Here is a 23,931-nt window from a genome sequence, read left to right as displayed (position 1 = left end):
AGAAAATTTTCTGAAGTTTGCTGCAGTGATATATGGCGAAGGTCGTAGTGCGTCTATTGACTCATTTAAAGTTAAGCCCGTACGGCCCAGTACCCATACGAAAGGGACGCGGCCTGAATGTTGGAGAATGGATCAGCAAGATTCTCCGAGAATGGTAGAGGAATTTGACACTGACAGAGCAAAACAAACGGTCTGTCATGATAACAGCCGAAGAAATTAACCTGAAAAGTTTTCATAGTGCTAAAATGATGACTCTGCCTAGAATATTGGTGTGAAGTCGGGTAGGTGAAAAAGAAAGACCAATTTATTGATGGAGAAAAAATGCGCACTCCTATCTTCTCTTTACTGGAAGAAGCATCTGTGGGTATCACTGTATTTATTTGGAGGCTCTCAGCGTAGTCCTCTAAAAAGCCTTTGAGGTATCTAATATGCAGGAGGTTAGCGTCTTTAGGAAATATATTATCAAATTCAACGCTTACTGTTGCAGGCAGCACATTTGGGAAAAACCACATCATGGATTATTACTTGTAATGCTTCCATAAGCTTGTGCACAAACATTACCTGGGGACAATGCAGCCGAGACCATGGATTCCCAAAGAATGCGGTCGGCTTACGAATGAACATATAATAGAAAGGTATCTGGGGAGAAGCATATATGCTCAGTAATGTTTGGACTGTCAGAATACAAAACAGAGTTTGACGAGAAGGGAAGTGTGTTTTATGATAAACGATGTTATTTGCTACAAATTTCGGAAGGCCAAAAACGTGATGCCTCGTGTTCTAATAGAAGAGGGCGTAATTTGTAAGCAGATCCCCCAGAGTATAACACGCAACCAAACTCCAAAATGAGACGGACATACATACAATAAATCAACAGATTCGCTCTACGCATTCCGAAACGACGTGCTCCTTTAGATACGACATATAGTCTCTGCAGTGTGACTGCATATTCACGAAACAAGGAGTTTCATCTTTTTGATGTCTACTATCGCAAGAGGTGCTGATTGTTTGTACCCCGAATCCCTCCTCTTCTTTCATAGTGACCCATGGATATAGTGACCACATTCTTTCCATCTCTCTTCTTCATCTCTTGGTTCTATGTATAGCACTGTGATGTAGTCTTTCTGCTGGTGCATGGACTGTACTTGACAACGCAGGGTGTGTGGAATTTTGTTGACCTGATATTAAACAAAGCGCCAATATGATGCGTTGAAGCAGCTTACACCGCGCAGTGGCGCCGCCGCCGAACGATGAGCGACAGAGAAAAAGAAAAGCGGCCTGCAAATCGATCGCGCCGCGGCAAAGGCGCTAGTGAAAGGAGGCCCGCGTGGTAGCAAGCAGTTTCGTATCTGGGTTGTGAGAAATAAAAAAAAAGGTGAAAAAATAAAACCGTAGTCTCGTCCAGCGGTATGCATTCTGAAACTCGGCACGCAGTTAGAAACGCATAACGCTCCGCTAAATGCGCACATAGTATCGTAGCCGTAAAATCTTGAGGAGTCGCGAAAGCTCTCTCAGAACTGCGCTCTGCAAAAGTTGGCCCGTGGGTTGCTTTATTCCGCTGGATTTCGCGAGGCCCAGCGCCATCTCTTGTCCATCAAAGGACAATACGGGATTCTCGCGATTTCATACATTGTAAAGCGAAAAGAATTGAACAAAGACGCAACACTCTGCCTTTTAACATTGTTTTCTATTATGCATCGTGGTGCACACAGACCACCCTTCTGTAGGCGCTCTTCCATGTTTTCAGATACTTTCTTGAGTGCATCAATTACTGGCCAAGACATTGCGGCTAGTGTAAATGAACGGTCGGTGCTCCAATTTTAGCAGAGTGAAACGGTCACGAAACAATTGACACAAGCAGGCGATCCAGCCACTTTACGAATAGAACACCGTCTATAGCATTTTGCGCCCATCGACGCCGCTCTGATTAGCTCTGATGTATGTGGGATTTCAAGCCAACGACAGATGGCGCTGCCGTCTGCTTCGACTTTAGGGAGCGAGTACATCTTCGAGCGAATATGCGACCCGATGGGGAGTCCTCCCATTCTGCGACACGTGAGTGAAAAACGCTGTCGCGGCTCGGTCTGTCCTCAAGATGGCCGCTGCGTGGTTGCCATGGCAGTCTCGGTTCGCCGCCGCTGCACGAGATAAATCATTAGCTGCTGCGACAACGTAAACAGGAAGACGCAGTCGGCCGGACATGTCATCGAGCGAATATTCAGAAGGCGACAGCCTAAGGTACGTCCGCGCGAAGGAGAGGCCGCGGAATGCTTTCGCGAACAAGGGCGGAAAGGGTTCATCGGGCGATGCTGCGCGCTCATCTAGTGCGTCTCGGTGGGGCGAGGGTGGGGCGAGCACGTACACTCCACTCGGCTCTCGTTTTTTTTAATCGCGAGCATTCACAGAATGGCCCTGGTCGTGCACTTGTCACAGTGGTTTGTCTGCGGCTGAACACGCCCCTGCCAGGAGTTGACATGTAGCCTGCTGGTGGGAGATGTTCCAAAAGCTCTGTGTTTACCTGAACGAATTAGAAGCAAGACAACTCAAGACAGAAAGCAAATAAAACAAACGTCTTCTTTTTTTGCTTTCAACGTGTGTTACCTTGTATGTTCGAAACTGCTGCGAGTTGCTTCGTAAATGCTTCAACATTGACTTCTTGAGATTCTGCTTTAGAGGCAAAACAATACCGTTCATGAAGCCTACAACATAACACTGACGCAGCAAGAACCTAGCTAATCGTGGAAAGACCTAGCTAGTACTGATCGTGGCTACTTTGTGTAAGCAATGTGTCAGTCACTGAAAGTCAGCTGGAGTGAGAAAACCGGAGGACGAGACAACAGTGACTTAGCAAGCGCGTTCTGTGATGCATGTGATATTGGTGATTAGCGTTCTCCAGGAGTGACAACTTGGTTGGTTTCTGTACTCATTACCCAAATGATCCAGTGTGAACCCACACGGCGAACGTTAGGTGTAGCGCAACCCTCAACATCTACGCATCGGCAACAACAAACTACATGCGGCCACAAACTTCTGGAAACACAACAAGTTTTATAACCCAAGAGCCCTGCGAGCTTTCATAAATGCACACTTTAGTCCATCTCAAGAATGACAGCAGCGAGGCCTCCCAACCTTCTCCTCTGCCCTACAAAATAACATGAAAAATATATATCGCAGGATGAACCTCTTATAGCGCAAGCGTGCGTAGGCCTGTAAGAGCAGAAATAAATAAATAAATAAATAAATAAATAAATAAATAAATAAATAACATTGCTCGAGACACAGTTATTCAAAATCCGCTATGTCACCAAAAAAAATCAGATGAGCTCTAGTTGCGGTCGTTCGAATGCCGAACTGTCTCACCCTGACGCTCTTCTTTTCTTTCCTTCTTTCTTTTTGCCTACATGAAACGCTGAGCGAAATTTTCGCGGTTTTCTAGTGGTGAACAAGAATGAACGCTTGGGATTGACGGAAACTGACTTTCATATTTCTGTTTTTGTAACGACCATCCCTTTTTCGCGATGCTGGTGCGCTTAGAAGAAAGGCGCTTGCCTCGTCCTTTAGAGCCCGAGTATAACATTTACGCGTGCCGCTGTCCTGACTTCAAAGTTATGTTCGTGCTGACAGGTGCATGTGCATGCTGCGAGCGGCGATTACATGTCCTAATTTACCTTGAAACAACTATTTCAAGTGCTTCACGAAGTTTTCACAACCAGTTCTTGTGCTTACGAAATCGCTACGCTTCCTGCGTGCAAAGCTTAAGAATCAACATCGCGAAGACATTCAAAGAAAAGGAAATGAACTTGACGTATCAGGATCTGTAGGGGTGCGCTATTTGTTCAGTAGATCTTGAAGATAAAATATACATTTCTCACGTTAAGTCGCACCTGTTTAAACTTACCAGAGACAGCGAGAGAGAGCGGAAAGGCACTGAGGTCAGTTAGCGGTTCATTACCTTGCGCGCGTGAAAGCGAAAATGGTACAAGTATACAAAGAGAAAGAAATGGGAGGAATGAAATTGGGCACCGTATATTATCACCAAAAATGAAAGATTCCATCATAGCCTGTATCTTGTGGGCCCATGGAGATCAGGAAACAAAGTAGTGCACTAGCAGCATTTAGCGTCCGTCCTCAATTGTTATCGTTACCATGATGAGCTCCGATGGTGAACAATTTTCCAAACTGTCACAAACAGTACACATAGCACTTACAGTACTGCGCGCTTAAAACTTGTGACTTGGCTCGTCATTTCACATTTTTTATGGGCAGCATTAAGGGTCTTGAAATGTTGACTTCGCTGCTAATTTGACCAACCATCATTCGTTTGCTTTGGCCAGTCTGCAACTTGTCTCTGCCCTTTTTTTTTTCTCCCTCCTTTCTTTCCAGACCAAGTTTCATGCGTGCGACTCTTGTCTAACTCGCTTGTTGCATCTCGCAGTCGCAGTGACGAGTCCCTGTCGGCAGAAGACGATGGTGAGGATATCATGTACCAGCTGTCCGTGTTCTGGCCCTACCCAAAGGGTCCTGACGCTTCGCTGAGAAAGGGTCCCAGCCTCGCAAACCTCTCGTGAGTGTGCATTGATAACTGTGTCCATCAGGGGCGTAGCCAGGAGGGGGATCTGGAGCACACCGTGCAGGCATGTGCCTCCCCCCCCCCTTCTGGAATTTTTGTGTACCAGGCAGGATACCTGGCATAAAACGACGTAGTACCATATCCGCTTATACACCCCCACCCCCTGCGTTTCTCCTCAGGTCAAGTGCGTGCAACCCCCCCTCCCCCCTTCATTCGAAAATAATTTTGGGCTCCACCAGGGCCTTCCATGCCCCGTCAGTAACACCGCAACGGATATCAAAGCACCGAAACACGCACTAGCAATTGCATTTTTTTTTTTAATTATGGGGTTTTACGTGCCAAAACCACTTTCTGATTATGAGGCACGCCGTAGTGGAGGACTCCGGAAATTTCGACCACCTGGGGTTCTTTAACGTGCACCTAAATCTAAGTACACGGGTGTTTTCGCATTTCGCCCCCATCGAAATGCGGCCGCCGTGGCCGGGATTCGATCCCGCGACCTCGTACTCAGCAGCCCAACACCATAGCCACTGAGCAACCACGGCGGGTTTAGCAATTGCATCTGTTCTAATGTTCCCCCTTTTGCGTTTTTCGGCCCGTAAGGGCTGCGTTGTTCTTTTGTTTACAATAAAATTTAGCTGAGTGAACTTCTGTGTTGTTTTAAATTGTTAGTTCAGCGTAGCAATGGAGAGTTGCCTTTTATACACGCAGCGCGTTGCTGTAGCAGATGAAATTAGCAGCTACTTTGCATGCTCCGCCCCATCTCCTACACACTCACACTCGCCCGTCAGTTTTTTTGTTTCTATTTTAGAACACTTTTGATCTTGTTGCAGGCGTATCTCGATTGTGTGCGTGCTGCCCTTGCACCAACTCTTTACGTGGTTCGCGTATTTTCTTCGGTTCTGAGCGGAGACACCAGCTAATAATGTACCTTATAGTAGAGCATGTACATTGCGTCACTTAAAAGGCGGTGCCAGAAAAGGTTAAAAATTCATACAGGCGAAACGACCCGTCATATGCTTTACACACTGTTATTGAATTACGTCACCAGTAGGGTTCATTGAATAGATAAATTTTCAATAATAATTAATATCTCTAATCAGCAGATCCTATTAAAATATGGCTGGACTGGCTCTATGGTAAGCAATGCTTATTTGTATCCATCTTTTCAGCGCATGTAATGCAGGTTCACAACTAAAATTCTGGTCATTTATAGCCAGACCCGCCGTGGTTGCTTAGTGGCTATGGTTTTGGGCTGCTAAGCACGAGGTAGCGGGATCGAATCCTGGCCACGCAGCCGAATTTCGATGGGGGCGAAATGCGAAAACATCCGTGTACTTCGATTTAGGTCCACATAGGGCAAGCATACTTCAAGACTAGTAAAACATATGTTTTATACGCTGCTTCTTTTACGTCAATGCTTACTTTGCGAGAAGCCAATGTAACGCCATGCACTTCTAACTACGGTATTAATATGTTCTGACCTGGGGCCGTCCTCTGATAACAGAACACCTAAATACCTGATTGATGGATTATTTTTAAGGCGAAAGCCTCAAGTGGCTCATGGGCTGAAGAATCCGTTGCTCGACGTTATCGAAAAATTACACCAAAATTGTTGGTGACACCCACGACCATTGGTGGGACTCAAACCTACGACCTTTGGTGGGAGTGGAACCCACGACTTTTGGTGTTAATTAAGGCAAAGTTAATTAAGGTACTCGAACCCACGACCTTTGGTGGGAGTCGAACGCAAGACGTTTGGTGTTAATTAAGGCACAGGTAATCAGTACAGTCACTTAAGGCACTCGAACCCACGACCTTAGGTGGGAGTTGTACCCTCGATCTTTGGTAGGAGTCGAACCCACCTTTGGTGGTAATTATAACAGTTAATTAAGGCACTCGAACCCACGACCATTGGTGGAAATCGAACTCACAACCTTTGGTTTTAATTAAAGCACAGTTAATTAAGAGAGTTAAGGCACTCGAACCCACGACCATCGGTGGGAATCGAACCCACAACCTTTGCCGTTAATTAAAACACAGTTAATTAATATATAGCTAATTAAGGCACTAAACCCCACGACCTTTGGTGTTAATGCACAGTTCATGAAGATAGAGTTAATTGAGGCACTCGAACCCACGACCATTGGTGGGAGTCGAGCCCACAAGCCTTGGTGTTAATTCACTCGAATCCTCGACCTTTGGTAGGACCAAAATTCAATGGCACCAAAGTTGATCGTGCTACCATTGATGGTCGCACCCATGACCACTGATGGGACTCTAACCCATCTTTGGTATTAATTAAGGCACTCGAACCCACGACCTTTGTTGGGACCAAAATTCAATGGCACCAAAATTGATGGTGCCATCATTGATGGTTGAGCCCACGACCATTGGTCGGAGTCGAACCAACGACCTTTGGTGGAAACAACAAGTAATACGAAGTAACAACGCATTCGAATGAGAATGTTAAGTAATGCAATGAATGTCTCGTGAGCGCGCAGGCTTTCGCCTTCATCCTCTTTGGCGTTGCTAAAGTGACAGTCAACTTTTTATTTCTTGGCCACTTAACAAATACTTATATCTATTTTTGTTAATCATTCTAGTAAAGCTAACGTGTATATTTATGTTCAGGGAAATTTTTGTATGCGCTTCAGGTCGGTCGCCATTGAAAAACAATCTATCTCATCAGATACCCTTCAATAGAATACGCAATCGTCCGCAAACAATCATTTCTGAGTATCCATACCATCACAAATATTATTAATAAAAAATTTACCGACGATTACGATACTCCCCAGTGTGAAATTTGAGGGCTGCTCTATACGTGTTTTCATTTCGCGATATGTTGAGGCAAAAGATCTGAAAGAGACATGTAGCAGAGTCGGCGATCGTCAAAAATCTTACCTGCGCGGGTCAAGCGCGTCGGCTTTTATGCACGGCTCCTAGAAGGAGCCAGTGTAATCGGTAGTGCCGCGTGACTTCCAGAAAGTACAATTCGCGTCGCGCATACAATCAGATTATCAAACAGTGGCAAACCATGAAAATCGAAACGAGCGCGAGCAAGACCAAACCAAGTTAACCAAACAATCTCGAGCGAGAGCTGACGCGAGCAGACGATAGTACAAAACGAGCGGTCCGGCTGAGACCACATACGAGTACGCATCTAGCGGTCGGGCGGGTCCGCATGACACCAGTTTCCCGCGCGCACGTCACTGAAGGGGTCACTCTGAATGGTCTCCGCCGTTTGCGGCTGGCATTTTTCATCTCCCGCTCCGCGTTCGCTCTTTCATCTTTCGCTGTGCTCGTTCGCTCCGTTACGCCTCCGCCGACGTTCGAGGCAGGGACGCGCGCTTAGAGCTGCGCTCGAAAACAAGAAAGAGGGGCGGCCCCAACACGAAGCCTTGCGACACACGAGACGTAACAGCCACATCATCCGAACTCCCATTCAAAACAATTCTTCAACGTACTCACTTATCAAGAATGCGTTAGAGTCTGCACATTGATATGAGTAGTTACGCGTTCACATGACCACTAATCTCAGCTGGTCAACCTATATCGACATTACTAACAATTCAAATCGAATTTTGGGTTATTTGCTCCGCTACTTTTATAATGCACCATCCTCTCTCAAGTAACTACTATAGAAAACTAAAATACGAACAAAATTAGCGTATTGCGATATAAGGTCAATTCCATTGATCTTCTTACCTAATTAGAATTTCTGCAAATTACTCCACTCGATTTATATGTTGAACTTATGATCGAATCGCTACTTCAACCGCAAATAGAACTAACCTTGAATTTGCACCTCTTAAGTGATATCTACATCGAAACATATATCGCATCGTATTTATCGCCTTTAAAAAGTAGGCATCAAATCTAGCCACATTATCCTTTATACGCTCTTTTCTGCCTCGCACATTCCTTCAATGGAATCGCCTTCACACAGAAATCCTAAACAATACTAATAATCGCAAGTTTCACAGAACATTAACTAGAGTACGTTGTGTAACCTGAATTTGTTAATTACTGACTACGTTCCATTTAAAATTTTTGCAATAGCAGACAATACTGCTTAACTGTAAAGCTGCCGTCCTGGTGCGCACTGTATTTCTTTCCCCATTTACCATCACGTAAGATTGTGTGATTAGAAAGTTACATTTTACTCATTGCATTATTTTCTTAGCCTGCTTAACCCCCTGCCTTCTGTAATGCATTCCAGCCCTTATGGCGTAAATAAATAAATAAATAAATAAATAAATAAATAAATAAATAAATAAATAAATAAATAAACTGTAAGAAGTGTTTCTTGAATGAGGGATGGTCCCCTACGACGCTGCATACAATATGTGAATTCTTCAAAGCAACATAGTTAGACACTAAAAAGTTAAACTCAAAGTTTTCGCTTCCAAATTAACCAACAACTTATCACTCTCAGCCGCTTATTTTGTCGGTGCATGAAAGTCGCTCGTCTTCATTACTGAAACGAACACCTGTTGAACCAGCTTTTGAAACTTATATGGCAACTACGGATTATCTCTGAAAATAAGTTGCTTATTTATTTTTGGACTCATGCGTTAAAATAACTTAAAATATGTGCGTTGTTTTATAAACGCAGTATATAAATTGTGCCGCGAACAGACAAAGCTAGACAATATATTTGACATTTTCATTTCATGCATATTGCGAGAAAGTTCATGCGAACAAACATTTGTGAAATAGTACATTCTCAAGCGCCTATTGCATTTCCCCTAGATGTGGACAAGCCAGTTTAACGTTGAAATGATTCGCAAATCGACCTAGCTTTGTTTCGACCATATATATGACGGGAAAAAAATGTGCATGACCAGGAAGAGAGAGACAAAAGGTGAGGAAAGACTTTACTGTGCACCTAATGTACGGGCGTTTCTTTGCATTTCGCCCCCATCGAGATGCAGCCGCCGCGGTCGGGATTCCATCCCGCGACCTCAGGCGTAGTAGCGCCATAGCCACTACGCCACCATGGCGGGTGAAACTATATCATCTAAACGGCATATTTGTGCACTTGAGCAGATAATAAATTGCAATAAATCGCATGCATCGACGTTTGCCTTGCGAGTATTGTGAAGTACAGTTTCAGTTTCCTTTTTTGCAATCTATGATCTGTGACAGTTGATGTGACTCTGACTTCAATTTCCAGTATTACGTATAGGCTACTCACTGCACAAACTATATTTTATGTCATAATACTGAACACAGGTAGCAGAGTGCGGCTCATCAACACATCGGGATAATGAGGTGCAATTTACGGAAAAATTTCTCGCCATGGGTATTATAGGAGCCCCTTTCTCGTTAACGTTTGTTGTTTCAGAGCCTGTGTGCTAAAAGCGATCTGATAGTCCGCGATTTCTGAGCAGCCACCGAAGTGACTGTGAAAAACTTTCGGTGTCCGAGCGTTCTCTATGGTTTAAGCCTTTCGAAGTCATGCGCCAGAAATAAACACAACGAACGCACTCGTCCTGCTCGTCCCGCCACCCGAAAGGCCACAAGCATCATGTCATATCGGAATTGCCCTTTCTACGAGTTAGTCGCGTCCTTGAGAAAAGAAACCGGGGAGTGACAAGTTACTTTTAAACGACGGGCTGCCGCTCTTATCATAATCACAGATGACGACTCGCGCCAACGCACCGGGCATTGTCGTGAAGCTGTGATGGTTCTTTCTTTAGAAACGGTCTTTTCTTCCGCGACCCACCGTATACGTCATCGGGACAGATTTAGAAATATAAAGATCCGGCGGTGGTACCCAGGAGAAATCTATGTCCGAGAAAGATTGACTTATATACAGTCACTTTATTTTAGAAATGATGACAACCTTGTAACACACACATAGCTTCAGGCACAGTGTTTTCCCCAATGACATTACAGAAGGTTAATAAGCCCTAATATTATTAAACATAACTTTTTATCTGAGACACTCTCAGATTAGTCATATACAGTAAGGAGCTCTGCAATGTCCACCGTGACTTCACATACGTACCTTGGGTACTTCATGTAATAATCCCGGTCAGCCTACCAGCATACACAGCATTACTAATCACATTACCCATGGCCTTGGCTACAGCACAAGATACAACCGCGTACCTTTTCTCACTGCTAAAAAATTTGTATGCAGAAGACAAGCCAAAGTTAGAATATGAATGAGCAGTATGGAATTAGTACGGAATATTCAACCATACAGGAAGTGATCATTTTTGTTTTACGGAATTTTTTAAAAATCGCCTGTTGCAGACATAATTCTAGTCATTGAACTGGGTTATTCAGAGAGGCGGACATTACTTGCACGAGAAATTGAAACATATATTCAACTAATGAACAAAAACTCGCTATTTACCCTCTTAATTAATTTCTTTGCGTCAAATGTGACAATTTACGAATTGTAGCCGGTGAGCTTTCAAGGCGTACCCACTTGAAATGACTTTCCAGAAAGACAGCGGTTTTGAAATATGCGGCATCAAACTCGCCGTGAAGATGCTATGTAGTTCCTCTTATTTTTTAACAATGCGCTTTCCCACGCAATTACGGAAGAATTGCACCAGTGATTATATCAAGGTGCTTTGACCTGACTCAGCAATAGAGTTAGTCGTCAAGAACTGAATATCAGAATGATATAGCAACTGTGGTGATTGCAGCTGAGGACAAGGTTTTCTTGCGCCATCTGGTGGGCACAACTCAAGAAGGATCTGCGGTTGGGATCATCCTCTCTTTTTACACGACAGGCTACATTAACACGCCCCGGTGTCTTCTCGCATAATTTTCAACACTCCTTTGCGTTCGTCGTGGCAAAAATATATGAAGAGCTTTAGTATTTCTGAAATTTCGTGAAGCTATATGCATATAGTTCGCATGATAAGACACGTGCGCTGCAATGAGGATAGAACTTTTAAGTTCTGAGGTACCGGCTCGTGTGAGCCGGTACCAAGTAGCCCCAATTACCGGCCGTAACAAGGAACAGAGGAGAATGTTACAAAGGAGATTTTTTTTTTTGTACGAAGGAATGGTCAAACATGCGTAAATAAACTTCCAAATTTTGCTCACAACAATTACTGATTTATTTTGTGTGCCTCCCTCACTGCACGCACAGTTCGGCTTCCACATGACCGAACACCCCCCCCCCCCCCCTGCCTCCGAAAGAAATGGGAACGCTAGAACTCTGGCAGGTAATACGAGTTTGATATCCACACCTGCCGGTTCAAGGCGTAATATGAAGTGCAACAGGTATGAAAACTTAAACGATATGCTTGGAGAGCTGTGGAGTGATTATAAGAATATTGGACAACTTTGTAGCCATTAGATGGAAATGAACAACGGAGTTATTCAAAACTTGCGCTGCAAACGATAACGACATATTCTAAAACAGTGAGAGGATCTCGAAGAGGCCTGCCACTCCCAGTAAAAGCGAACGGGTGCTAGATAAATTAAGCGGACACATGTAATGGTAAGCTTGCGCCTCTATAGATTTGGGTTACGCGCCTAAGTAAGAACAAAGGAAGAAACAAGCTTGTTACGACTGTGTAAGTTTAATCCGATAACTACAACAGAAGGCAAAATTCTGTATCTGCTAATTTCCAACACTGTGGATTAGCAAGAAACTGAATGCCAGTTAGATTAATTTTGCTGATAGCTACTGAGAGGAATACTTAGGCAATACTTTTTTATAATGTTGTTTCTGCTATGAGAAAAGGAGTAGCCGTCACCATTATAAGGTGACTACATCTCTTTCTTTTATTTTAATTTCAATAAAAAAATTACATAGGCAACCTCTACAAGGCTGATTTCAAAACGTGCAGACGTCTTTAGAAAAATGTCCCAGTTGTTTTGCCTAAAGCACGAAGCATTGACAGCGATAGCGAACGCATTATTACTCGCGCTGAGACTCGCGCTATTTCGCGTAAATAATTTACAGAAAACATTAGCAGCCATGTCTGCACGAGTATGAATAAGTGCTCAGGAACTGTGGCATGTAGTCACTTGTGGGGGTCCTGTTAATGATCGGAGAATTGGAGGGGGCCTTCAATTTAAATTACACCTATGAAACTTAGACGACGAGATTCAAGAATGAAACTTTTCATCGCCATGTAAGCATTCCAATGATTGTGCATTATCGTTGGCATAACTTCATGATGACGGTAATTATGGGGGTGGGAGGTTGCTACGACAACAACGGCTAATAAGGCGCCGCGGATGGCATCGCTGCAAAAATGTGCAGTAACAAAATGACTTCCTCGGCCACACGTAACTCGGTCCGCTTACAAACTGCAATAAATACAGGTTTAGCAATTCTTGGCATTCATTTCTGTTGCGGAGATAGCAATGCTTGCTCTGAAGTTTCGCAATTTGATTCAAACGTTGTTGCACATGTCGGTTGAACGACATTTCGCATAGAACTGCAGCAAATCTCCTGTACAGCGTCGCAGAAGTCGCCAGAAAAAAACTTATTCTCTCTGCGTAGTCTGTTAATGTACAAGCATCTTCCGCACCTCCTACATTTCCTTCTTCTAGTAAATTGTAAATTTTGTTAGTCGGTAAATATGCACTGCAGCATTCCAAATGCTTAAATTGCGAGTGCAGTTGTACTATGCTTGTAAGGTGTGATCTTCGCGTAAGAAATAACGATTTGGCTTACTGTGAGATACATGTTATTCCAGCCAGCCTACACGCACTTCTATTGGAAGTGAAAAGCCCAGAAAATAAATCAGTACCTTAGTACCTTAGTTCTTGGCAGCTTGAGGCGATGTAACGCAATAAACAGAGAGGTCGTCTGTTTTTTAATGTTTGTAACTACAAACCATGCTTTCACGCTCCTAAATAGCTCCCTGTAGTGTTCGCGTTTGCAATGACGAGAAATAGTGAACAATTTAACACGAGTAGAGCATGTTTGCGACTCTCTTATCTGAGAACACATGTGGATACACTATGGTGTCTGACCGTTTACCAAAAAAAGCACCGCCCAAGCACTCCGTACAGATGGTTAACCAGCCAAGCTAAAACGTGCGGCCCCGGTGTTTATCACCGAGTTGATCCCGACGGTTCATTAAACCACGGCTTGGTACGCTGCCGGATCCTCGGTACGCAGTTGCTGCTTGCGCTCGGCTGCACGAGCCTGTTCTTGTGCCTGGGCTGCAGCATCGGCACGGTGTAGACAAACTCGATCGCGGTTCTGCTCGCGGCGTTGCTGATCAAAATTTGCCTGCCCCTCAGGTGTACGTATGACGCGTGGCCTACCAATTTCGGAGCCGGAGAGGAACTGCTGCGCGCACGCTCGGCAGCGACGGAAAGCAACGATGTCACTACTGGCGCAGCCAATCGCGCGTCTCTCTCTTTCTTGTTTTTCTTTTTCGTGCATGCGCGTGGGGTTGCGCCGGAGGAGTTTTCGGCGTACACGCGACAGGCGGACGGACGGACGAATCAGCTAGCCATATACAGGTTCGCTGTAAAAACAGCCAGAAATATGCATGTTAAACAGTAATTTCCAGAACATGAATTCGTAAGCACGGTAAGCAAAGCTCTAAAACATGTAATGACCTCTAAATTGCGCTCATATGTCAAAACGGCCTGGCTTGGATATGCAGTGACATGTGCGCAACGCGGATACGCAACTGAATAAGCAAGCAGATTTGTGCCATGTGCCCTAGCTCAAATCCGGTTATTGAGTCTACCTTTGAATCCCTACAACCCCTGCTGCGGCTTCTCCTCAGCAATTATAGCCTTGCAGGAAAGTGCTATTGCGGACATTCTTCAGACATTTACAACTTGTGTTGTGGCTTCTCCTCAATAATTGTAAGCGTGCGAAAACGTGTAATTTCGGTCATAGATATAGGTTTACCAGAAAGAACTATAAATTCCACTTGGTACTTCACCTAACACTTCAGAAAAATTGAGTCCAGCCGTTGCACCAGATTTCACACGTTGTAGACTCATTTAAATGCATACTTTATTTTCCAGAACGCCTGTTGAAAAACGGGACGGTTGCATATCGCGGATTGTCGGTGACGTGTAATAATAACTGCCCACGGTGAGCGAGGTATATTGGCGGCATTTATTGCAATACTTGAACCAGCAAAGGTAAAGGATAGATTTGTGGACAAATGCGCAAAAGTCTAAGGTTATTTTCAATAGACTGGCGAGAGAACAAGAGTTGGTGTTTATCAGTGAGCGTGCAGGAGTGTATTTATCTTGATCAAGTAGCAGGGGACCCGGATCATGAGAAATTTTCCATGCGAATAAAGATTGGAGTGCACACGGCATGCATTCTCAAGCAACGAACGACAACTTACCGTTAACGTTGAAAAAAAAAGTAAATAATGGGTGCATTCCATGAGAGCTAAACTATAGCGCTCGAACTTATAGGATAACAGTTAAGAAACTGAGGACCGTGCAACGAACGACGGAACAAAAAGTGGTTAGTTACTGTAACGTTAAGAGGCAGGAAGAGACGACAAACGGGTGTGGCTGGTGTTCCAGTTGAAATATAGAGGAAAAGGTGGAGGTAGGCAGGTAATGTAGAGCAGGTTATCTATCGGAATAATAATATTAGAGTACTATTAGAGTATCCTAGCAGTGTTAGAGTAATAGTGTTAGGTTCCAAGAGAAGGGAAACGCATCCGAGGTCGGTAGATAATTAGGTGTTGTGACAAAAATAGGAAATTTGCAGTCATAAAGAATAAAACGCATTGTTGGGCTAGTTGGTTCACTATAGCGCCAAACGGCGCCAGAGAACACGACGGACAAGAAAAGGGCACGGGGACGATCACAAAATAAAGGCACCTCTTGATCGTAGCAGTATCTTTTTCTTGTCCGTCGTGTTCCATGATGCCGTTTACTGCATAGAAGGTAGACGCAACACAGCCCTAGGTAATTTGTGATCGCTTGAAGAGGCCTTGCTCCTGCAGTAAACATAAAAATGAGTCGACGTTGATAACAATGAGTGTGGCGGCGATGATTACAGAAGAGCCAACGGAGCCATGTAATGACCTTCGTCTTGGCCCGGATGCGCTAATTTAAGTTTGGCTACAAGCAAGAAAATTTTTTCGTTTGTTGCAGCCATATGAAGAAAACAGACAGTGATGAGAGAGGAAACATAGGAATTTGGCTAGTTTGCACCGCCCTAAAGAAAGGTGGACGAGGACGCTTTCAGGGTGTTGGTCGCACTGAACACCACATGAAGGCTGCTGCGCACCGTGCACGTGTACCTTCCCGCCTCCATGCCGTCTCACTACTTCTCATCATTATCCATCCCAAATGCTTTCGCTCCCCTTCCCTCTTTCCCAGTGCAGAGTAGCAGCCTATAGAGCGCACCAGCTCAGGTTGACCTCTCTGTCTTAATTGCCTGTCAATAAAATCTCTCTCGCTCTACGTAGCGAACGCAAGAGGTCGGCGTCGGAGTCTCCAGCACACACAAATACAGGCTACCGTGCGCATCACTCCGCACCGCGGTCATGTTGCCTGGCTTAGGATTCGCCTCTTGGTGGAGAAAGCCGTGGCACCACATCTAGGGTATCTAGGGTATGGATTGTACGCCACATGAGACAGTTCTCATTAGAAACCCCTGCAGATAGAATAATATATGAAGCTGATTATCAGCGTGCTACTTTACAGGGCTCGTTCAACGACTTGATTTTTGCATTCCAAATTTAGCTATCGTGTTAACGTCCCAAACTCAACCCACAGGCTATTATTGACGCCGTAGTCGAGTCTCCGCATCAATTTTGACTCCCTGGGTCCTCTAGAGGGACCCCGAAGCACCTAATTGGATATATTCATCAACGAATTTCAACGCTCAATTCAGGCAACACGGAAACCGAGCGCACTGGGAGCGGAGAAAAGGCGACCTCGCTATCATATCAGACGGACACGCTCCGTGACGAAAAGCTCGCCGAAGTCAAACTGAACGTCGCGGCCGGTCGCGGCGAATACTGTAGGGCACGTTTTGCCTGGCAAGAATTACCGGCACGTGCCGTGCGTATCAGTGTTTGCCGCGACGTGTCGTAATTCTAACTTCGTCACACACTTTGTCACGGGGCGTTTCCGTCTGGCGAGCGGAGGGGCGCGCTCGGTTTTGATAGTGCCTGGATTGAGCGTTGGAATTCGATTATTGATGCAAAAGCATCAAATGGCCCATTGAGTGAAAATGCCGGCGTCTGTAGCAGCGAAACGACACCTAAATTCCCATTGGCTGCGACGCCACGTCACGTGCGCGCCTCGGCGGAGCAGAGCGGGCGAAAGGGAACACCTGCTGCAGCGCTAGGTGTTGCGTGAGGGGACAGGGCGTCACGGGTGGACGTGACGCCCTAGCGGTTGTAGGTCTCCACGCCGCCGCGCGCCGACACGCGAAACAGCCTCCGCGCCTGACGCCGTACGCGCCCAGGCGTGGTGCGGCGCGTGCGGGCGCATTGGAACGCGTACGTCTGGTTGAGCCTTTATGCTATCTAGGAGGGGTTGGCCAAGCGATTCAACGCGCTCGCTTGCCCGCGAGAAGTTCATAACTCGAAGGATCGCTCAGTGGCGTTCAATCAGACATTAATGCTTTCGTATTCACAAGAAGTGCTTAGGTATATTCGGATATTTTTTTAATAATCTGGAATTAAGTAAACATTTCGAGATTTCTGTTAAAAAAGAGGTGCATTAAAATGTAACTGCCTCCAAATTTCGATTTATAAACTGCCCCCAAGACACTAAAATAGTTATTTAAATATGTTTTCCGATTGCTCTTCTGAAACTCACGTTATAAGCGGCAAAATACGTCCGCCTCCCCAATAAACTGCTCTACAAAAATGCTGCGTTCGCGACGCTAACAGATTTTTTACGAAAAAAAAACTGTATATGCGTTAGCATTAGGCCGCACTTCTTAGAGGTCCCGGATCCATGATATAAACCTGTCGTATATGTGTGTAGGGTAATGATGACGCATTAAAAAAACGCCATGAATAATTTTGCAGGACCACCGATATGAGCATGTTAAAGAACCTAACGCAAAACAAATTTTAATTAAATTTTGTGGTTTTGCGTGTCAAAACTACGATATGCTCATGAGGCACGTCGTAGTGAGAGAGTCAGGATAATTCTGTGACCACCTGGGTTTCTTTAACCCAATGCACGTTATACAAGGTCGTTTTTGCGTTTCGCCCCCATCGAAATGCCGCCGCCGTGACCGGGACAATAAATTGTAACTGGGGTCAATTTCTGAAGGCATTTTAGCGGCGAGCAGGTTGATGACTTCATTTTAAAAGGCAGACGTAAATACACGGACATAACACAGACGAAAAAGACAACACAAACCCTATAATGTGTTTTTCGTCTCTCATGTGTATGTTTTTGCCCCTGCATTTTAAAATCATGAATTCTTATCCAACCTTCCAGCTTTCTATAGTAAATTTATTGCGACAATAATTATATCCAGGCGATTTTCGCCGTCGGCGTCGCCGTGGTGTTCCATATAGCCAGATGCCATCGCGCCCCGCTAACCGTATGCTGTAGACGCGAGGGGAAGTGTGCGAAGGTGAGTAAGAAAGGATGGTGGCTTGATGCGCGCCCAATATTGGAGGTCACGTGGTAAAGCACGCAAAAGTCGAGGGGTGGGGAAGTGAGCGCACGGTGAGCCTAGAGCTAAAGGTCGGATAATCTCAACTTTCGGAGACGCGTTGAAGAAAATTTATGCTGCACGGATTGAGCAACATAAAGCTGGATCAGGAATATTTCAGGATTGTCTGCAATTGTCTCATTCACACTTCTGCTCCGAATATATTTAAAAAGTTGAATAATTAACAACTAATTATGCAATTAGGCGAAATACAAAAAAATAGTCTGACTTGCTCCAAGTGCCGACAAACGACACTGCCTATGTGCACTTTGTTACGTCTCAACAACACCAAGGGTGTTAAGTGAACGTTTGCCACGTGTCAAACCACCGCACCTCCTAACCAGACGTCAGCGCAGCGTGGGAAACGAGGAACGAACCAGGTGTCGCCGGATGATTTTTCTTCCACAAATTTCAAACCAGTTTCTTCGAGGCGGAGTTACTGCGGGTTATAAATAGCATGGGCATGGTATCGCAACGAAGTCGACGATGGTGATTTGCTGCTGGACAGTCTTCAGATTCCCTAGTCGACTAGCCTAAGGAAGACGACGGGATTAAAAGCAGATACCTTACGAGAGTGAGGACAGAGGGTCCTGATGTGAACTGAGACGTTTAACTTGCTCCTGCATGGAGTGGGCTTCAGCACTGGAGCCATGTAACTAAGCAGATAAACCCACTTTTTCTTCCTTTTCTACAACTTGACGACGTAGTCGATGGGCTTGGTGGATTCCATGCCCTGAACGCCACCCTAGCCGCAACAACCTGCATATTTTTAAGGTATGGCGCAAGTTACATGGGTACATGGTATATACTCTGAAGAAAGCCGCACCACGGCCGAAATGTTACTAAAGACACTTTTTCGTACGTGTGCTAAATATTTCCTTCTGCTCCACTAAAACCAGATCTATAGCCATTTTTCTTAATCACACACACACACGACAAACTTTTTGGAAGACGTGTTTCTTAACGTTCTCGGCTGGTGGATCAGCCGAAAATGTTAACACGTCCTCCGAAAAGTTCGTCGATCGTCTCTTTCCTGCATATGTTACGTCGGGTCATGCGTGCTGAACTTTGAAGAAACCCCCTATATATATATATATATATATATATATATATATATATATATATATATATATACACAGGGTGTCCTAGTTAACTTGGACCAAGATTTAAAAAAAAAAACCAAGAGCTCTAGAGAAATCGTACCGACTGCATAGTAGCGGCAGTCGTATGTACTTACAGCCACAATTTTTTCATCACGAAGTGTTAATTAGTTAATTACTTTTAATTAGTGCACATTTTAACCATTGCTTGAATCGCGAACATAATTACAATGTTGTAGGGCACCTTAAATAACCTCCGAATCAAGCATTTACAAATGTTTCGATCGTGATCGCAGCGGCGCGCAGCGCTCGGAAAACTGGCATTTGGAAAGGAAACGGGCGCCGCGCCATTTCTGGCCCAAAATCATCCCACGAGAGGGTCATTTGAGGGATCGCCCGACGTTTGTGCGCAGGCGCACGTACGAGCGGGTGTGAGAGAGAAAATCTGGTGGCTTTTGCTCTTTGAATATCTGTCGCTGTAGGTTGCCTTATAGGTAATACGGCGAACTTTATTTCCTCGTTTTGTACGTGTTTGTCCCTAGGCTCGGTCGAGTACGCTCCGACGCTGGCTGCCCGCGCGTTGAGGCAGGTGGGCACGGACGCCCCATTTGGTGATCGCTGTGTCTGGAAGTACGTCGGAAAGGCTTTCTCGCGCCTGCGGCGCTAGTGCTGAGTCAGTCACGCCGGATTAAACCTGTCTTGCCCTTTACGACACAAGCCAAAAGATCATATGATGTCTCTATCGACGGTCAAAGCATACCTTATGTCAGGACGCACCGATTCTTAGGCATAATAATCGATCGTGACCTCTGCTGGAGTCCTCATGTGGCCTACCTAAAGAAGCGCTTGACGGATGTTTCTAATGCGTTGAAGTTTCTTGGAGGAAAAGCCTGGGGTATGTCAGTATATGCAAAGACGCAACATACAGGACGCTCTTTCGCAAGCATTTGCGATACGGCTTGCCTGTGATGACCAACACCTGCAGAACGAATATCCGTACACTCGAAAGCGTCCAAGCCCAGGCACTTCGAGTGTGTCTTGGATTGCCGCGAAGCTCGTCAACAGCTGAAACAATTGCGATTGCACACGACTTTCCAGCCAAGACTCAAAGTCATGGAAGCGCTCAGGGCACACGTAAGACACCTTGCTCGAGCCCCTGCCCATCATCTAGCCTCACTGCCTGAGGATCAACCACGTGCCTCCTTTTGTCAGACAATCCTGTCCTATTGTGCATACCTTCCATCAGGTTATGCAGCTCCAGCGAGAGTTCCGTTTCCCCTATGGTGCTTGGCTCAAGCAAAAGTTCGACAATAATGGCACCAAGAATACGAGCAAAAGCGCAACTCTCGTCTCCAGCACTCAAGCAGCTTTCACTGCTCTTGCTGTACGAGACATACAACGAGTATCATCATATATAGAATGTGGAAAGTTGGGCTAGTTGGTGATTGATCATCATACCTTGCTGGTGAAGCAGCGCACTGACACGGACACAGAGAAGACACACAAGACGACGTCAGTGAGCAGCGAGTGTCGTCTTGTGTCTTCTCTGTGTCCGTGTCAGTGCGCTGCTTCACCAGCAAGGTATGATGATCATATATATATACTGACGCTTCAACCACGGTGAATGGGTCTGCAGGATCGGTGATCTTCCCTGCAAGAACCTCCACCGTAATGATTCGACTATCTCACCAGACTACATGGACTGCCGCGGAACTTCCTGCTATTCGTTGTGCACTTCGTAACTGCCCAAGAAATGGAGCGTGTTCAGTGACTCCAAGGCTGCTTCTTCATTGTTTGGTTTCTACCTTACGCCGCGGACCCCACGAACAACTAGTTCTAGAAATCAGACTGCTGCTTCACCACCTCGTTGAGCAAGGACACGACATAACGTTACAGTGGATTCCAAGCCACTGTGGCATAATGGCCAATGAACATGCCGATGCAGCAGCCCGACCTGCACATGAGGAGGGCTTGCAAGACTCCATGCCATTCTCAAGAACAGACGCAGAAATGAAAATTCGTGTGCTTGCAAATGAAGCCATACGATCTTTATGGAACACACCAAGCTTGAAGCACACATGTCTGCACCGACTGGACCCGTCTCTTCGACCCCCATATGGAGTCTCTCGACTCGAGACAGCAGTACTTTGCCGACTGTGGCTTGGTGTCGCTTACACAAGGTCTCTCGCCGTCCGATTCCGTATGGAAGAGAGCGCCGCTTGCGGTCACATTAATTAAATTATAGGGTTTTACGTGCCAAAACACTTTCTGATTGTGAGGCACGCCGTAGTGGAGGACTCCGGAAATTTTGACCACCTAGGGTTCTTTACCGCGCACCTAAATCTAAGTACACGGGTGTTTTCGCATTTCGCCCCTATCGAAATGGGGCCGCCGTGGGCGACCTCGTGCTCAGCAGCCCAACACCATAACCACTGAGCAACCACGGCGGGTGCAGTCACATGCGGCAGCGAGGAGACTATAGAACACGTACTTTGCCACTGTTCTCGATACAGCGCGCACCGGCTGTCGCTAGCGGTCGTGTTGGCCCGCCTTGACGACAGGCCATTCTACGAGCAGACAGTCTTGGAATGCCGACATGAACTGCCGTCGCACCGGAAGTAGGTCAAGGCTTTGTTTACCTTTTTACATGGCAGTGGCCTATTAGAAAGACTATAATGACCTCGTCCCTTTTTTTTTTTCACGCCTTTCTTTTTGTCCCCGCTCTTTTCGTCTTTACTTCCCCTTTCCCTGCACCTAGTGTAAGGTAGCAAACCGGAGGCTTTAACTCTGGTTAACTTCTCTGCCTTTCTCTCATTGGCATCTCTCTCTCTCTACCAAAAAAAAATCACTGATTTTTCCGGGGAAGCAGCAGGCGCCGTAGTATAGAGGCCCGGCCTGCTTTCCTGGTGCAGTATCTTCGCTCTTGGCAGGCTTTCTGTATGCTACTGTCTACGTCTTTTCAGAAGCATTTTTGAGTGGGCCCTTTTGAGTGAAGTAAACGCACAGCGCCTTAGCAACCGCGGCTGAACGCCACTGCCTGATGTCACGCCGTGAGGATTATTGGCTTTGCGTCTCGGCCACGTTAGGTTAGGTTAACGTCAGGTTAGGTTAGAGTAAGAGGCGTTAGGGTAGCGCGACGTATTCTCATAGCGGTAGCAGGGGCATCGAGCGTCACCGGCGGCCTTTCAGCCACTTGCGTTCAAGCGCGGTTTCTAAGGCTCTCTGACTTCTAGATTTTCAATATATGCGGCCCGGCCTCATGTGCGGTCCCTACTGCTTCCACAGAAACATCTGTGATGTTATTTTCAAGGTACATCGCTGTAGGGCGCAAGAAAGCTATGATCCGGCACGATTGACTTAGCACAAGCGCCGCAGGTGCGAGACAGTCTGTCCGACACAGCGGTCGCCAAATCGGGTGTCCGTGCCCGCTGCCTCACCGCGCCGGCAGCCAGCGTCCGAGCGTAAACAAACTTGACCCCACTCCACAATGCCGGCACGCCTAGGGTCAAACACATACAACACGCGCTAAGAAACCTCCTCCGCAGTGCCTAGGCAGAGTCATATATTCAAGGAGCAAAAGCCCCCGAATTTCTCTCGCGCGCCCGCTTTTACTCACGCCTGCGCACAAACGTCGGGAGAACTCTCAAATGACCGTCTCGTCAAAATCGCTTGCATGTAAAACAGACTTAAGGCGCCAATATTATTGCGAACAGAGTCTTAATAATCGATAAATTGAGGTAAATGCAGGACATGATTACAGGCTCCCCCGGGAAATTCAAGCACTAGCCCGGTGACGAAGGCACTCCTGATTTCAATTATGTCACTAGCACTCAACAAAATCAGAACTCTTTGTCATTAAACTCCGCAGAAACGGTCGTAAACCAAGAGGTTACATTCCGGAAGATCAACCAAGAGTGTGCTTATACACTCATGAAGGATCCGCAATCAGGTTAGTTGAAAAAATCAAGGCTCTTGGGTATCACATAGAAGGAAACAATGCTAACTAAAGAATAATACAACATGTATCGAATAAAACAGATGAAGTCATTAGCTTACTAAGGATAATTACCAATAGACACAGGGCTTATATAGGGGAAGACAGCGCTTTGAGGCTCATACAGGCCTTTGCTCTCTGTCACTTCACTTATGTGGCTGGATTATGCAAATGGAAGCAGGCAGAACTTGACAAACTTAACGCGATGCTCAGGAAGCTTGTTAATGTAGCTCTAGCGACACCGAGATCGAGGAACGCTGCAACCGACAAACTCATGAGTCTAGGGGTGCACAACACAATGGAAGAAATCGCGGAGGCCCAACAGATAGCGCAACACGACAGGCTAACAGAAACACGAGCGGGTAGGAACATATTACAGACAATAGGTGTTGAACTGAATAGATCAAGGAGCCCAATAAAGGCTGAAGTAAAATTAAGGACTGAAGTTAGGAACAAGATCAGAACCAACCCTCTCCCCAGAAAACATGCATCCAGAATATAACATCAAACGGAGAAAGGCAAAAGCTAAAGCACATTTGCAGGAAATAGAGCAGCAGAACCAACTGGCAGCTATAGTTGATGCTGCCTGGGTGAAAGGTAAAGAAGCATATACGGCTATTGTATCAAATTACCAAGGGAAGATGCAAGA

The 23,931-nt window shown here is 45.7% G+C and overlaps 2 protein-coding genes across 3 annotated transcripts in view; one reads left to right on the top strand and one right to left on the bottom strand.

Annotated features, from left to right (window-relative positions):
• LOC126548130 (uncharacterized) overlaps positions 1-23,931 on the bottom strand; it is a 140,836-nt gene that overhangs the window by 110,411 nt on the left and 6,494 nt on the right. The window lies entirely within an intron of this gene.
• The window catches only part of LOC126548128 (uncharacterized), a 38,051-nt gene continuing 16,185 nt past the window's right edge, over positions 2,066-23,931 (top strand). Inside the window, exons 1-2 of the mRNA XM_055063264.2 lie at positions 2,066-2,238; positions 4,436-4,564. Coding sequence (XP_054919239.1) covers positions 2,201-2,238; positions 4,436-4,564 — 167 coding nt within the window. The 5' untranslated portion in view covers positions 2,066-2,200. The remainder of the gene's footprint in view (positions 2,239-4,435; positions 4,565-23,931) is intronic.

This window comes from Dermacentor andersoni, chromosome 1 (assembly GCF_023375885.2).
Source record: "Dermacentor andersoni chromosome 1, qqDerAnde1_hic_scaffold, whole genome shotgun sequence".
Taxonomy (NCBI): Eukaryota; Metazoa; Arthropoda; class Arachnida; order Ixodida; family Ixodidae; genus Dermacentor; species Dermacentor andersoni.
The sequence above is the reverse complement of the archived record's forward strand: the minus strand, read 5'-3'. Positions and strand labels throughout refer to the sequence as shown.